The 13,975-nt window shown below is 40.7% G+C and overlaps 1 protein-coding gene across 2 annotated transcripts in view; it reads left to right on the forward strand.

Moving 5' to 3' along the window:
• Positions 1–13,975, forward strand: part of GALNT1 (polypeptide N-acetylgalactosaminyltransferase 1) — a 219,818-nt gene that overhangs the window by 189,015 nt on the left and 16,828 nt on the right. For both annotated transcript variants that reach the window (XM_073587767.1, XM_073587766.1), the window contains exon 6: positions 13,003–13,173. In XM_073587767.1, the coding sequence (XP_073443868.1) occupies positions 13,003–13,173 (171 nt within the window). The remainder of the gene's footprint in view (positions 1–13,002; positions 13,174–13,975) is intronic.

The following is a 13,975-nucleotide window of genomic DNA, read 5'->3' on the forward strand; positions in this document are numbered from 1 at the left end:
TCACAGCTGAGCGCTCATGCGGTCTTTTGACAGCGTGAAAACCGCTGCGCTCTGACCAGCGGGGATGATTTCACCGCTGATCATAAGCGCTTCGCTGGTGTCTCCCACTGTCACAGCAAACACTGACAAACTGTTAAGGGTGCAAGAGCAGAACTGTGTACAGACAATTGAGAAATACCCCTTTTAACTCCTTTTTTCTGTGTAGAATCATGCAGCTACCTGAATCACAATTAGAAAACTGTACTAAGTCATTCCTTGGCTTGGTTCTTAGTCACATTACAGACATCCCAACGCAACTCAGTGTGGCATTACCCAAATAGGCACTAAAACGTTTTATCTATCTTTTTATGAAATCCAAGTGGCATTGTTCTGGTGTCAGACATCAGTGAGAAGATTCGGACTAGATGCATGTCATATTAAATCAGCCCAGCCCCAGCGACAGTGGTGCTCAGCAGAATCTCATGCTGGGTGTTTGGAGCTACATGTGGCAGAATACGGCTAGATATACACTCACTGGCCACTTTATTAGGTACACCTGTCCAACTGTGTGTTAAGACTTAATTTCTAATCAGCCAATCACATGGCGGCAACTCAGTGCATTTAGGCATGTAGACATGGTCAAGACAATCTCCTGCAGTTCAAACCGAGCATCAGTATGGGGAAGAAAGGTGATTTGAGTGCCTTTGAACGTGGCATGATTGTTGGTGCCAGAAGGGCTGGTCTGAGAATTTCAGAAACTGCTGATCTACTGGGATTTTCACGCACAACCATCTCTAGGGTTTACAGAGAATGGTCCGAAAAAGAAAAAAAATCCAGTGAGCGGCAGTTCTGTGGCCGGAAATGCCATGTTGATGCCAGAGGTCAGAGGAGAATGGGCAGACTGGTTCGAGCTGATAGAAAGGCAACAGTGACTCAAATTGCCACCCGTTACAACCAAGGTAGGCAGAAGAGCATCTCTGAACGCACAGTGCGTCGAACTTTGAGGCAGATGGGCTACAGCAGCAGAAGACCACACTGGGTACCACTCCTCTCAGCTAAGAACAGGAAACTGAGGCTACAATTTGCACAAGCTCATCGAAATTGGACAGTAGAAGATTGGAAAAACGTTGCCTGGTCTGATGAGTCTCGATTTCTGCTGCGACATTCGGATGGTAGGGTCAGAATTTGGCGTAAACAACATGAAAGCATGGATCCATCCTGCCTTGTATCTACGGTTCAGGCTGGTGGTGGTGGTGTCATGGTGTGGGGAATTTTTTCTGGGCACTCTTTGGGCCCCTTGGTACCAATTGAGCATCGTTGCAACGCCACAGCCTACCTGAGTATTGTTGCTGACCATGTCCATCCCTTTATGACCACAATGTACCCAACATCTGATGGCTACTTTCAGCAGGATAATGCGCCATGTCATAAAGCTCAAATCATCTCAGATTGGTTTCTTGAACATGACAATGAGTTTACTGTACTCAAATGGCCTCCTCAGTCACCAGATCTCAATCCAATAGAGCATCTTTGGGATGTGGTGGAACGGGAGATTCGCATCAGGGATGTGCAGCCGACAAATCTGCGCCAACTGTGTGATGCCATCATGTCAATATGGTCCAAAATCTCTGAGGAATGCTTCCAGCACCTTGTTGAATCTCTGCCACGAAGAATTGAGGCAGTTTTGAAGGCAAAAGGGGGTCCAACCCCTTACTAGCATGGTGTACCTAATAAAGTGGCCAGTGAGTGTATGTATGTGTATATATATATATATATTAAAATATAGTCCATCAAAAAAGAAAGCAGCACACCATGTTAGTTTTCAATAAAGTGCTTTTTTAATAGCCCATATGGCTACGTGCCCATGCAGCAACGTTTCGGTTCGATGGGTGTGAATCTTTCTCAAGCATTATATATAATATATTAATTTCCAGTGAAACTGTACTTAATCTTCAGCTCTGAGGCCATAGATTTCAGAATAGATTTGTATTCTGGGGAGGACAGGGGTAGATTTTAATTGGTGAAGTTGTTCCAGTGCTGAAAGCATGTTGTGCAGAAGAATACCATGTATTGATTTTTAGCTGAATCGGACAACACAGCGCTACTCTTCCTGTAGTCCTCATATTAAACTACTATACAGAAAGTCTGTTTGCGTTTTGTCTAAACCAGATCTCGAAAGAAAAGCTTGTTCTTGGCATGTTGCCGCCCTGAAGCTGCAATCAATAGGACGAGGTTAAAATTACGCGCCTCCTTGTCCGTGGTATCATGGATTTATTCTTATTTGACAATGCAAGCTTAACCTTAGAAAACTGCTTATAAAACTTGGTTGTAATTATTATTAGCAGGGCTGGAACAAAGATCACATCTGCTATCAATTATAGCTGCCTTCTCTTGCATTGCAAGTGGCAGTGACCCTTGAAAATCATCGGCTGGATTTTAGGGCCCAATTCATTAAGACTGGCCTTATTGAAGGCACCTCTCAAGTGAGCGGTGCCTAGTTCATTAAGAGGCTTATGCTACTTAATGAATTCCACGCATCTTACACCTGCCGTGCGCCTCCACCAGAATTGTTACTCCAGCCCGTTCTGGTGCATGTCTATATAGTGGCGTAACTTTTGATAAATTTGCTGGGCGGGCATCGCCTCGCCTCGCCCACCCAGCTTCTGCTACTTGGGCAAATCTGGCCAAGAATGACGTAAAAACGGAAAAAGTGGCAAATTATTTACACAGTTTCAAGTTGTGCAAATATTTTGCGACATTTTAAGGTGTTCTACTCCAGAAGTCTGTCTCAGACACCCCGATGAATCGATTCCTTCAGCACAAAGCTTTGAAAAAGCATTTATAACTTCTGGGCATCTTATTCTGCCCCACACCCTCATCAAGTCCAGCAAGAACATCCCCAGTGCTGATGGATCTGGGCCTTTTGGGTTCAAAATGTAGAACTTCATAGTATCGCCTCAGTCATTTGTTGTGCATTCAGAATATTGCTGTAATCACTGGGCAATATGACATGTATACCTTTTGCACCACAAGACATTCCTGAATACAACGCACCATTGTTTAGATGATATAAAATATTAAATGGTTTTTTTTTATATAGGGTCTGTATATGTGTGAGTGTGTGAGAATGTTATATCAGCAGGAGATTATCACTAGAAGGCTAGTAAACCTTCTGCTATGTTGTTCTCCATACTCATGAGCTCTGCGTGACCCCCTTCCCACCACAGATTGGCAGCTTTATGCCTATGCACAGTGTAAACAGAAAGCGGCCAATCACTGGTGTGGCTGAAGTTATGCAGATCTCGGTTTTCAGAGTTCTGTCAGATCTGCAGCAGAGAAAACAATTATCTTATCAAAGCTACAGCAAAAAGGATAGTAGGTGATACATTCCTGGAATCGGGGTATCTGCCCCTACATTATGCTGTTCTCCGATTTGTGACAAATTCCCATTAAGTGATTGTTATATCGGAAAATACTTATTTTACATGTACCAGCCAAGCCAATCAGTTCCTTTATAACTAAACACCTGTTCAAATATTTTTTATAATGTTTTATTTTTATAATGGTATGTAGCTATGGTTGTGTTAATTACGGTAACTCTTGAGAATTTACATTACAAGTGCTCGTAATATAGCTGATATTAACATAAAAGGGATTTAAGTTTGGGATGATGGAGTAGTACAAGCATATTTTACTTGAAAATAGCTAGTGCTGTCATTTATAATTAGTGCGTTTCCTCCTTCCAACACACATTTGGTTTGCATCAATAAAAAAAAATGAAGGCTATGTTGATTTGTGAGAGTCATTGCCAGTTTTGCTGTTTTTGAAGGGAAAAATAGGGGCATGCATTATGGTGGGGTCTGCTGAACCTCATTGTAAGTCAGTGTGGTCTATGATGAATGCTGTTATCTTCTGTATGAAACACATTCATCACTGTGTTTTTGTACCAGTTTATATCAGAAACTAACTCAGATGTGAGTAGGGCCTAATCATTGTACTGAAAACTATTAAAGAGGTTGTCTCAACAGCTTAAGTAAAATTGCAAAATGTTTGTAAAAACAAGCAACTTTGCAATGTACCTACCTATTAAAAAAATCCTGTCTATTCTCAATAACAAAGGGATTTTTAATTGTATAGTTCACTCTTTTCAGCCTAGGTTACCGGCCGCCGGCACGGGTCATCAGAGGTGGCCTATTTTTTTAGACCAGGAGTGCAGCTGTTGTTAGCTGATTGCTATAGATTTAGCAAGGGCCATTTTAATGCTGGCCCGGTACGCTGTACCCGGCCAGCTTCATGACCCCTGCGCTTGTCTTCCTCTGTAAGCATCATAGGAGGGTACACAGTTTAGACCAGTGGCACTACTTGTCACTGATTGGTACTGTCAGTTTTCAGGAGCCCACCACTTCCTAGCACACAGGAAACTAATAGGCAAAAGAGAAGTGTGTTGTCCAAATCTCAAGAAAGAGGTTTGGACAACAACTTTAACATGAAACTGTTTTATAACCAGCCTAAAAGCCCATGGGACGTTTCATTTTTCTAATATACACTGATCAGCCATAACATTAAAACCACGTAAAAACCCATTGATTATTTTGTTACACGGGCACTGTTACTAATTTTTATTAAATTTTATATAATTTCACAATCAGAAATGAGACAAAGCAATCACAATTTGGCTTACAAATTAGAGGATCAGAAAGAATGGAGTACAATTAGAATGAACTCTTGAAAGACATTTCCCCCAGTGACATCAAAACATATTGTGCAATAGAACAGAAAAAGACAAAGTTCTACAGCAGTTCGAAATGATGCAATGTTAAGATCACTCCATCCTCATACTACGATTTTTATAAAACCACAATACTAAATAAGATGAGACATACACATAGGGAAGGGAAGCAGAAACCTGTTCAAAAACCAACATGCTACTAACTGTTGTTTTGGACCCTAAAATAGTCCCAGGAAGCCCAGACAGTCTCAAATCTGTCCAAACTCGCATTCAATAAGGCTGTTATGTGCTCCATCCTGCGGATGTCGGCTATTCTATCCAAAAACCTTCTGATAAGAGGGGGGTTCAAGTGATGAAATATTTTAAACAGCAATTGAACCTTCAGTTTTGAAGTTGATGTTTTAGAAATGATAAAATTTGGCAAGTGTACAATTGTGAGTTACTTTGACTGAGACCCAATTGTAATCACCAGAGGACTCTGAAATTGTAAATTACCATAGTGGCAGGTCTTATGGGACATTCACTCAAATGCACAGAGCTGTTTATACTGAATGAGGAAACCTTATACATACGTGGTCAAAATTGTTGGTACCCCTCGTTTAATGACAGAAAAACCCAGAATTGTCACAGAAATAACTTGAATCTGACAAAATTAATGATAAATCAAAAATCTATGAAAATGAACAAATGGAAGTCAGACAAAATAATAATCTTTATATAGCGCCAACATATTCCGCAGCGCTTTACAGTTTAAGGCTACTTTCACATTTTCCGTTTTTAAGCATCAGGCGCGATGCGGCGAAAAATGTAAAAACCGGCGCCGGTTGCCACCGGATCTGGCTTTTTTCCCCGTAGACTTGCATTATCGCTGCATTGCGCCTGATGGCCATGTGGCGTGTCCGGCTTTTGTCGGATACGGCAAAAAATGCCTGTCTGGCGTTGGCAAAAAACGTTCCCTGCAATGTTTTTTGACAGCGCCGGACCGCTTTTTTGCAGAGCGCATGCCCGAAGACTCTCTCCCTTTCCTGCACCGTCTCTGGCCTAAACAGACGATCCGGCGGGCTGCGCCTTCTACCGGATCCGGTTTGACAACTTTTCGCCGCAGCCCGCCGGATTAAAAGAACGGAAATGTGAAAGTAGCCTAACAGTTTCAAAAACACAAGTCATAAGTAACAATGTTAACAATGCAATAATTAAAGAGGATTCCAGAGGATTGGCGCAGCGCCGGACAAGTCTTGGAGTCGGGAGTGGGAGGTACGGATTAGTGCAGAGGTTAGTCGAAAGTCGTTTGCAGAGCGTAGCGGTCGGTTAGGCCAATAGGAAAAGACATTGCTTTTCAACCATGCTTCCACAGAATTAAAAAAATAAATAAAACTCATGAAATGATGGTACAGAAATGATGGTACTCCTGAAAATGTGACAAAAGGGACATGTTAAATCAATGTGTGTCCACTAATTAGCATCACAGGTGTCTACAATCTTTCAATCAGTGAGTAGGCCTGTATAGAGGGCTACAGATACTCACTGTGCTGTTTGGTGACATGGTGTGCATCACACTCAACGTGGATAGAGGAATCGAAGGAAAGAGTTGTTTCGGGAGATTAGAAAGAAAATTATGGACAAACATGTTAAAGGTAAAAGTTATAAGACCATCTCCAGGCAGCTTGATGTTCCTGTGACTACAGTTGCACATATTATTCAGAAATGTAAGCTCCATGGGACTTTAGCCAACCTCCCTGGACTTGGCCGCAGGAGGAAATTGGTGACAAATCAAAGAGAAGGATAATACGAATGGTAACAAAAGAGGCCAGAAAAACTTCTAAACGGATTAAAGATGAACTTCAAGCTCAAGGAACATCCGTGTCAGATCGCACCATCCGTCGTTGTATGAGCCAAAGTGGACTTCATGGGAGACGACCAAGGAGGACACAATTGTTGAAAAAAAAAAAAATCATAAAGCCAGACTGGAATTTGCCAAAGAACATGTTGACAAGTTACAAAGCTTCTGGGAGAAAGTCCTATCGACAGATGAGACAAAAATGGAACATTTTGGCAAGGCATATCAGCTCTGTGTTGAATGAAGCATATCAAGAAAAGAACACACTCTACTGTGGAACATGGAGAAGGCTCTGTCATGTTCTGGGGCTGCTTTGCTGCATCTGGCACAGGGTGTCTAGAATCTGTGCAGGGTACAATGAAATCTCAAGACTATCAAGGGATTCTAGAGAGAAATGTGCTGCCCAGTGTCAGAAAGCTTGGTCTCAGTCATAAGGTCAGGGGCCTTGCAACAGGATAATGACTCAAAACACACAGTTCAAAACACCCAAGAATGGCTAAGAGGAAAACATTTGACTATTCTGAAGTGGCCTTCTATGAGCCCTGACCTAAATCTTATTGAGCATCTTAGAAAGAGCTGAAACATGCCGTCTAGAAAAGTGGCAACCTTCAAACACGAGACAACTGGAGCAGTTTGCTCTTGAGGAGTAGGCCAAAAAACCTGTCGAAAGGTGCAGAAGTTTCATCGACAATTACAGGAATCGTTTGATTGCAGTGATTGCCTCAAAAGTTTGTGCAACAAAATATTAAGTTAAGGGTACCATCATTTCTGTCAAGGCCTATTTCATGAGTTTTGTTTTTTTTTTTTGAATTCTGTGGAATCAATGTTGAAAAGCAATGTCTGACTTTCCTTTGTTCATTTTCATAGATTTTTGATTTATTATTACTTTTGTCAGATTCAAGTTATTTCTGTGATCATTGTGGGTTTTTCTGTCATTAACCGAGGGGTGCCAACAGTTTTGACCTCGTGTGTACATCGTTGGGCAGGTTTAATGTTATGGTTGATTGGCGTATACATCCTGAAAATATGCTGCGAAGTAGTGAACGTTGCTTGATGTAAAGTGGGCTACTGGCTTATACATTAAAATTTGAGAACTTGACTGCCCAGAAATTATCTTGATTTATTAGTAGAAAGCTCCTCACAAGAATAAACACCTTAAATTCCATACACATGTATGTATAATTGCTACTTGCCATAGAGAAAACTAAAATCCTTGCAAAGATACGAGAGAAAACTTGCACTCTACAAGTTATCTCCACCTGATACTTTGCAGCAGGCCCTTTCCTTTGGAATCAGGTGATTAAGGAAACTCCTAATGGCTAACAGATGTGAGGCCAATGCACCAGGAATGTGGAGAAGGATATTTACAACCGAGATAAGAACTTGGAGAAACAAAAATATCTCTGTGGTCTTTGTCTGCTTATTAGAAATTAAGAAGGAAGGTTTGTATGAACTGTGTTTATCTAATAGATAGGAAAATTATATTTTTGGAAACCTGATGAAGTGGCGAACACAGAGGTTGGTTTCACGTTGCTGGGCAATGGCCAGAATCCCTCCAACTGATTAACTGCCTGATAGACCAAGCTACACCTGTCATATATGGGGTCTAGGCAACCGTAAAATCACAATAAAAAAAATGACAGCAATGTCTAGCGCCTGTGACCCTCAGGAGAAAAGATATAGCCAGTGTAGGGAATCTCAGAATTTTCTGAAACTGCAGCCATATCCCATGACCCGCCCTGTTATGAGTCATCAAGGGGAAGTGTGTGTGGGTGTAACTTAGGAGCTAATAAAAGGCAATTGCCACATTTTGGAGTATGTCAGTCCCTCGAGTGTAACTTACTGTGGTTTTGTCCATGTCTTTCTGGAGTACTTCCCTCAATTAATCTGAAGCCATTGCAGCGACTATTTCATGTAATTGTACATTCTGTAATGTTTTGTCCCCTTTTGTAAAATGTTTTGTATATTTTTTTTATAAACACTGCCTATCTTTCTGGATTAAATATAACATAAGTGTTTTTGTACCTTTTGTTCTGTAAACCGCACCCCGAAGCCATTCGCTACCTGAAACAGTGTCCAATTGTCCTGTATAAATGATTGGTGGTGGCAGCTAATAATCTTTGTCTGGTTATTGTAGAGTTGGCAGTGACCTTATTGAGGTATATATATATTCCATGCTTTGCAATCTGTTCCATATATACGATACACTCACTGTGAGTTCACCAAGAACCGGATTAGTAGTGGTAACATCCTGCAGCCTCCTCTGTTAATCGTTGGTCAATTGCATAATTGCTGTGACAATAGGGAGCAGCAGAGGGCTGTTTGTGATAAAAAGGTAACAAAGCTGTGATCTTTGACAAATTGCTGGCAGCAGTGACATCTGTGTGATCTCTTGAGTGTCATCCTTGACACTGATTTATTCCGTATATAAATTTGTGTATTCATATAAGAGCTATTTTGTTATATATAATATATAATGTAAAGTGGTTTTAAGCCATTAATAATAATAATAATAATCTTTATTTTTATATAGCGCTAACATATTCCGCAGCGCTTTACAATTTGCACATATTATCACTGTCCCCGATGGGGCTCACAATCTAAATTCCCTATCAGTATGTCTTTAGAATGTGGGAGGAAACCCACGCAAACACGGGGAGAACATACTCCTTGCAGATGTTGTCCTTGGTGGGATTCGAACCCAGGCCACCGTGCCGCCCATTCATTTAATATGGAAATATAATTTCACTGAAGAGTAAGCATATCCATATTTGATAAGAATTTGATTTTTTTATGTCAAAGTTGCCTTCTGCTAAGTTGACCTTGGTATCCTAACAGCAAGGTCATCAGTGATCAGAACCAGATAACAATTTCTGATTATTCCATCTAACAAGAAATCAATTTTTGAATTGCAGATGAGTACGGAAAAATGTGATTAATTTGTGTTGAGTTTTAGCATTTCATAACAATGATTGATATCAAAACATCATTGTATCACAGAAAATGAGCATTTCTCAGAAACATGCACTCTTCCCATTATCTTTTAACCCCAGAGATGAATTGTAAAGACTCTTTAACATTATTTAAAGCTCCTTAGAATGGTGTAAAATAATAAAGTTGGCAATACTAACATTATGAACCCTCCATCGATACATTAGTGGGTCGGACCTAAAGCGATATAAAGTAACAAAAAACACCAAGAAGTCGTATCATTGAAAAATACCGTAAAAACATTGGATATCAGATGCATCATACATGCAGTACAGCATGTGCATGGTTATATTCCCATTATTACAGACAAGGGTATTTATCTCTGTGGAGATAACGGACATAGCATAACGCAAGATTGCTGTCAAAGTGCATGATTCCCCAACTTCTGGACAGTTTAGACCCTGCTCACTTCAGCTTCAGAGAAACCATTAAGAGCCTTTGTTGCAAATGCCAACAAGTAACTCTCATTTTCTGTCTGTCAAAACACCAGACCCCACAGAGGAACCAGGCAGACCTCATTATACAATTCATTAGCTTTGATGGATGCTGCCAGTGTCTTCAGTGTGAAGTATTTGACCCCGTGTAGCCATTTCTCTTTTTCTGGAACCATGATGTAGGTGTGAAGAAAGTTGGCCATATACTGTACGTTTTGTAATGTTGCTGGCCCGAACAGACCATCTAATGTGTATGGGGGACAGTAGGGGCTCCCTTACTCTTCTCCAATTGTAGATGTCTGAAAAAAGGGTGACTACACTGGTGGATTTAAACATAACTTTGTCTACTAATCCTATTGATTGACACAACTGTAGATTAAGAAGAGGTTGTTCTCTGATTAATAAAGTCTGTGTGTGTTAGATCCACGCAGGCAGACCATTTCACTGGTTCTTTTTAGCCTTCTCACTGCCATTTCACTGGTTCTTTTTAGCCTTCTCACTGCAATCCCTTCCATTCTTGATTTGGCAAACATCATGTGTTTGGATATTATCCTTGAAAATTAATCCATCAAATATTTAGTCAGCTCAGTCCAGCTATGCGCTAATCCTTGTTCTCACTTATTAAGGTAATAGGTATATATGCTCATTACACATATTGATAAATGTATGCAGTGATACACCGGGTACTGTGATCAGTGGTGACGAGAACATTTTTGCTACTTACCGGTAACTTGTTAGCTGCATCCTCAATAATGTAATGAAATCAACCACAGATCCAATAATAACTTGTGTTATTTAAAATACTATAAATCCAATTACTGCCACTCCGAACTCTACAACTGGAGAAAAAGTGAGCAGAAAAAAAACACAAGAACCAAAAATAATAATTATAAATTGCAATTTTATTAATAATACCATAACAATCATATAAAAATTTATCAGCAATTGCCTACCATATCATAAAAGGAACAACTATGGCAAGGACATCATTAAACAGTTAAAATTAAGGATCATAATATCCATAGATGACAAAAGTCCCACTAATAATAGAATAAAGTGCTATGCAAATCAAATTAATGTAAATGAGGATAAAGCACCTCTAACAATATCACCTCCTAATACAAGACTCCATTCTACGTATCATTAAAGCGCTACATAAATCACCTTAATGCAAATGAGGATAAAGACCTCAATTGTGTCACCTCTACTCAGCCGAAATTGCATATAAACAGTAATCCTGAAAGCGCTATTAATAAAAGAAGACAACAATGAAAAACTTGAAAGGACTTACATGTGGGATGTCTGAGCCGTGTTCCTCCACCCCGACGCGCCTTTCATCCACACTTCTTCCTCAATAATGTAGATGGAATATGGACTGGGATGATCTCTCTGCCCACATGGAGCACTGTCGGACAAATTCTCACTTGGTCATGTTGATAGTATCCCCTTAATTCTGATGTCTAGGGATAGGAGAGCTGTTTGCTTTTTAACTTGGAGGGCCCTAGAATAGCTTTCCAACTATAAAGGGGACCTGACAGCTGAACGCACGACCCCATCCACGGGCAACATGTATTTAACATTTGCAGTATGATTTCATTTAGATATGCTTTACTGTGAAACACTGAAGCGATTCAGTGGAAAACATAATTTAATGGCCTCTGGGGACCAAGCGGCATAGGAGACTAGTCTGACAGATGGGCCCCCGGCGGCTTCTCTGCCCCCGCTGCCCCTGGGTGACAGGTCTCGTTCTGTGTGAGTGTATAGGGCACGGTCACTTAAGGGCAGTGGGTGGAGGAACGACTCTGGGCACCTGCCTGTCTGACTAGTCTCCTGTGCAGCTCAGTCCCCAGCAGCTTTTAAAGGAAACCTGTCAGCAGTTTTAGCCGATATAAGATGCGGCCATCACCTTTCAGGGCTTATATACAGCATTCTAGAATGCTGTATATAAGCCCCACGACCCGACCTGGAAGAACGGAAAAATAAGTTTTATTATACTCACCTGCAGGGCAGTCCGGTCCATTGGGTGCCGCTGGTCTTGGTCCGGCGCCTCCCATCTTCTTATGATCGCCGCCCTCCTGCATCATCCACACAGGCACCCCGGCATCATGCTACTGCACAGGCGTATTTTGCTTCTGCCCTGTTGAGGGCAGCGCAAAGTAGTGCAGTGCGCTGTGCCCGGGTTCTTTGGTTTTAAGAGTCCAATGTACTTGGCCAAAATCATGCAGCCAGCATGGGATACTTGCTGATCAGGCAGCATGCATCAGCTGTCAGATTCCGTTTTAAGATATTCCTGTAGAAATAACTTCAGTCTTTTATGTCAAACCACAAGTGACCTAGCTAACATAATGCCCATCAGCAAGCTCCTCTGCTTCGTAAAGGAATGGTCCTGACTTTGGCAATTTAGATGCCTTACATCAATTCCGTTTTCTGCTCACTGTAGTGGATGTTTCTATTGACCTTTTAAAAGGGTATTCCCACTTCCAAGATCCTATTCCAATATGTAATATTAGCGAATATCTCCAATTAGAAAAGTAGTATAGTTCTTCATATTCGCTATGTCGCTTACCACGTGTACAGGGCATTGTAGTAGCTTGACAAATCTATTGTTACGACCACTCATACAGTAACAGCTCTAAGTGGCCGTAACCATGGCTACCTAAGCTACTGCAATTCCCTGCAGAAGAGATAAGCGACGTGGTGAATCAGAAGAACTATACTACGTTTGTAATTGTAGGTATTTTCTAATCTTACTATTCTTACTATTCTTGCTACTCTTCTTAAATAGGGTTATTTACTGTATGTATTTATTGCAACTATTAAAGGGTTTTTGTCAGGTAATATAAATAATTTCTGACTGTTTCTTGCCTCTAGATTAGTTTAAATATTTTTTTTTGTAAATTCTATACATACTGATAAATAATACACATGAAAATCAATTGAATGAAAACTACAAATTTAATAAAGTATATTATTTCTGCACTAAGTTTCTAGATGATCTTAAATATTGATTTATTTTTCTGTCGGTTATGAAGGAGGACTGTGGTTTGCCCCATCATTGATGTAATTAGCGACGATACGTTTGAGTACATGGCCGGTTCTGACATGACTTATGGTGGCTTCAATTGGAAATTGAACTTCAGATGGTACCCTGTTCCCCAGCGTGAAATGGATCGGAGAAGAGGAGATCGAACGCTTCCGGTCAGGTGAGATGGTGGATTGAGTCCTTTCTGTGACAGCTTTACACTGTGCTCCTTGAGAGCTGATCTGATGTGTGTAATGCCGGTTATTGGGTGGATACAGTGACTTTATTTTATCTATACTAATTGCATTATCATATGGCATCAGGAATTAGTCTTTTCCATGCTCTTTACTAGAATGTTTTGTCAGAAGATGGGAAACCAGTAACAGATATACAATGATAAAGACGATCCTCACAGCAGATGTGGCCCCCACATTCATTCCCTCTTCGCTCTTTTCAGACTGACTTTATCTGGTTTGGTTAGGTCCGTTTTATTGTGGAGAATTGAATACTCCTAAATGCTAACGTCATAAAACCTCTTAAAACCCCTGTTTTTCCAGCCGTGTTTCATGTGCACAAATAGCTGATGTAATAAGCCCTTCATAGCACGCCCTGACACTGGGAACATTAAGTTTGTATATGACACAGATCATGTCTTTTAAACTAGTGGCTGCAAGCCAAAGCTTGCGTAATGATCATCCACTGCAGTCATTGCCCGCAAGAAGAAGGTTTCGTGTCTGCCCATTGTGCGGACAGTGCCAGCACTGTTCCCAGGGTGCCGTAGATTTTGCTGACATGAATACGCAGCCACACACAAGCTAGAATATAATATGCCTTTAAAAATGCAGCTCAGAAGACTTGGAACAGAAAATAGACATTTATCACTTTATACATTTTTACTCCGGATTTACTGGGAACAGAAACACAAATATTTTGTTTTGGGACTGGAAAAAGAAGACGTAGTATTGACTTCCAGTCATGTAACT

This window comes from Dendrobates tinctorius, unplaced genomic scaffold (assembly GCF_039654945.1).
Source record: "Dendrobates tinctorius isolate UK_male_01 unplaced genomic scaffold, ASM3965494v1 ptg000102l, whole genome shotgun sequence".
NCBI lineage: Eukaryota > Metazoa > Chordata > Amphibia > Anura > Dendrobatidae > Dendrobates > Dendrobates tinctorius.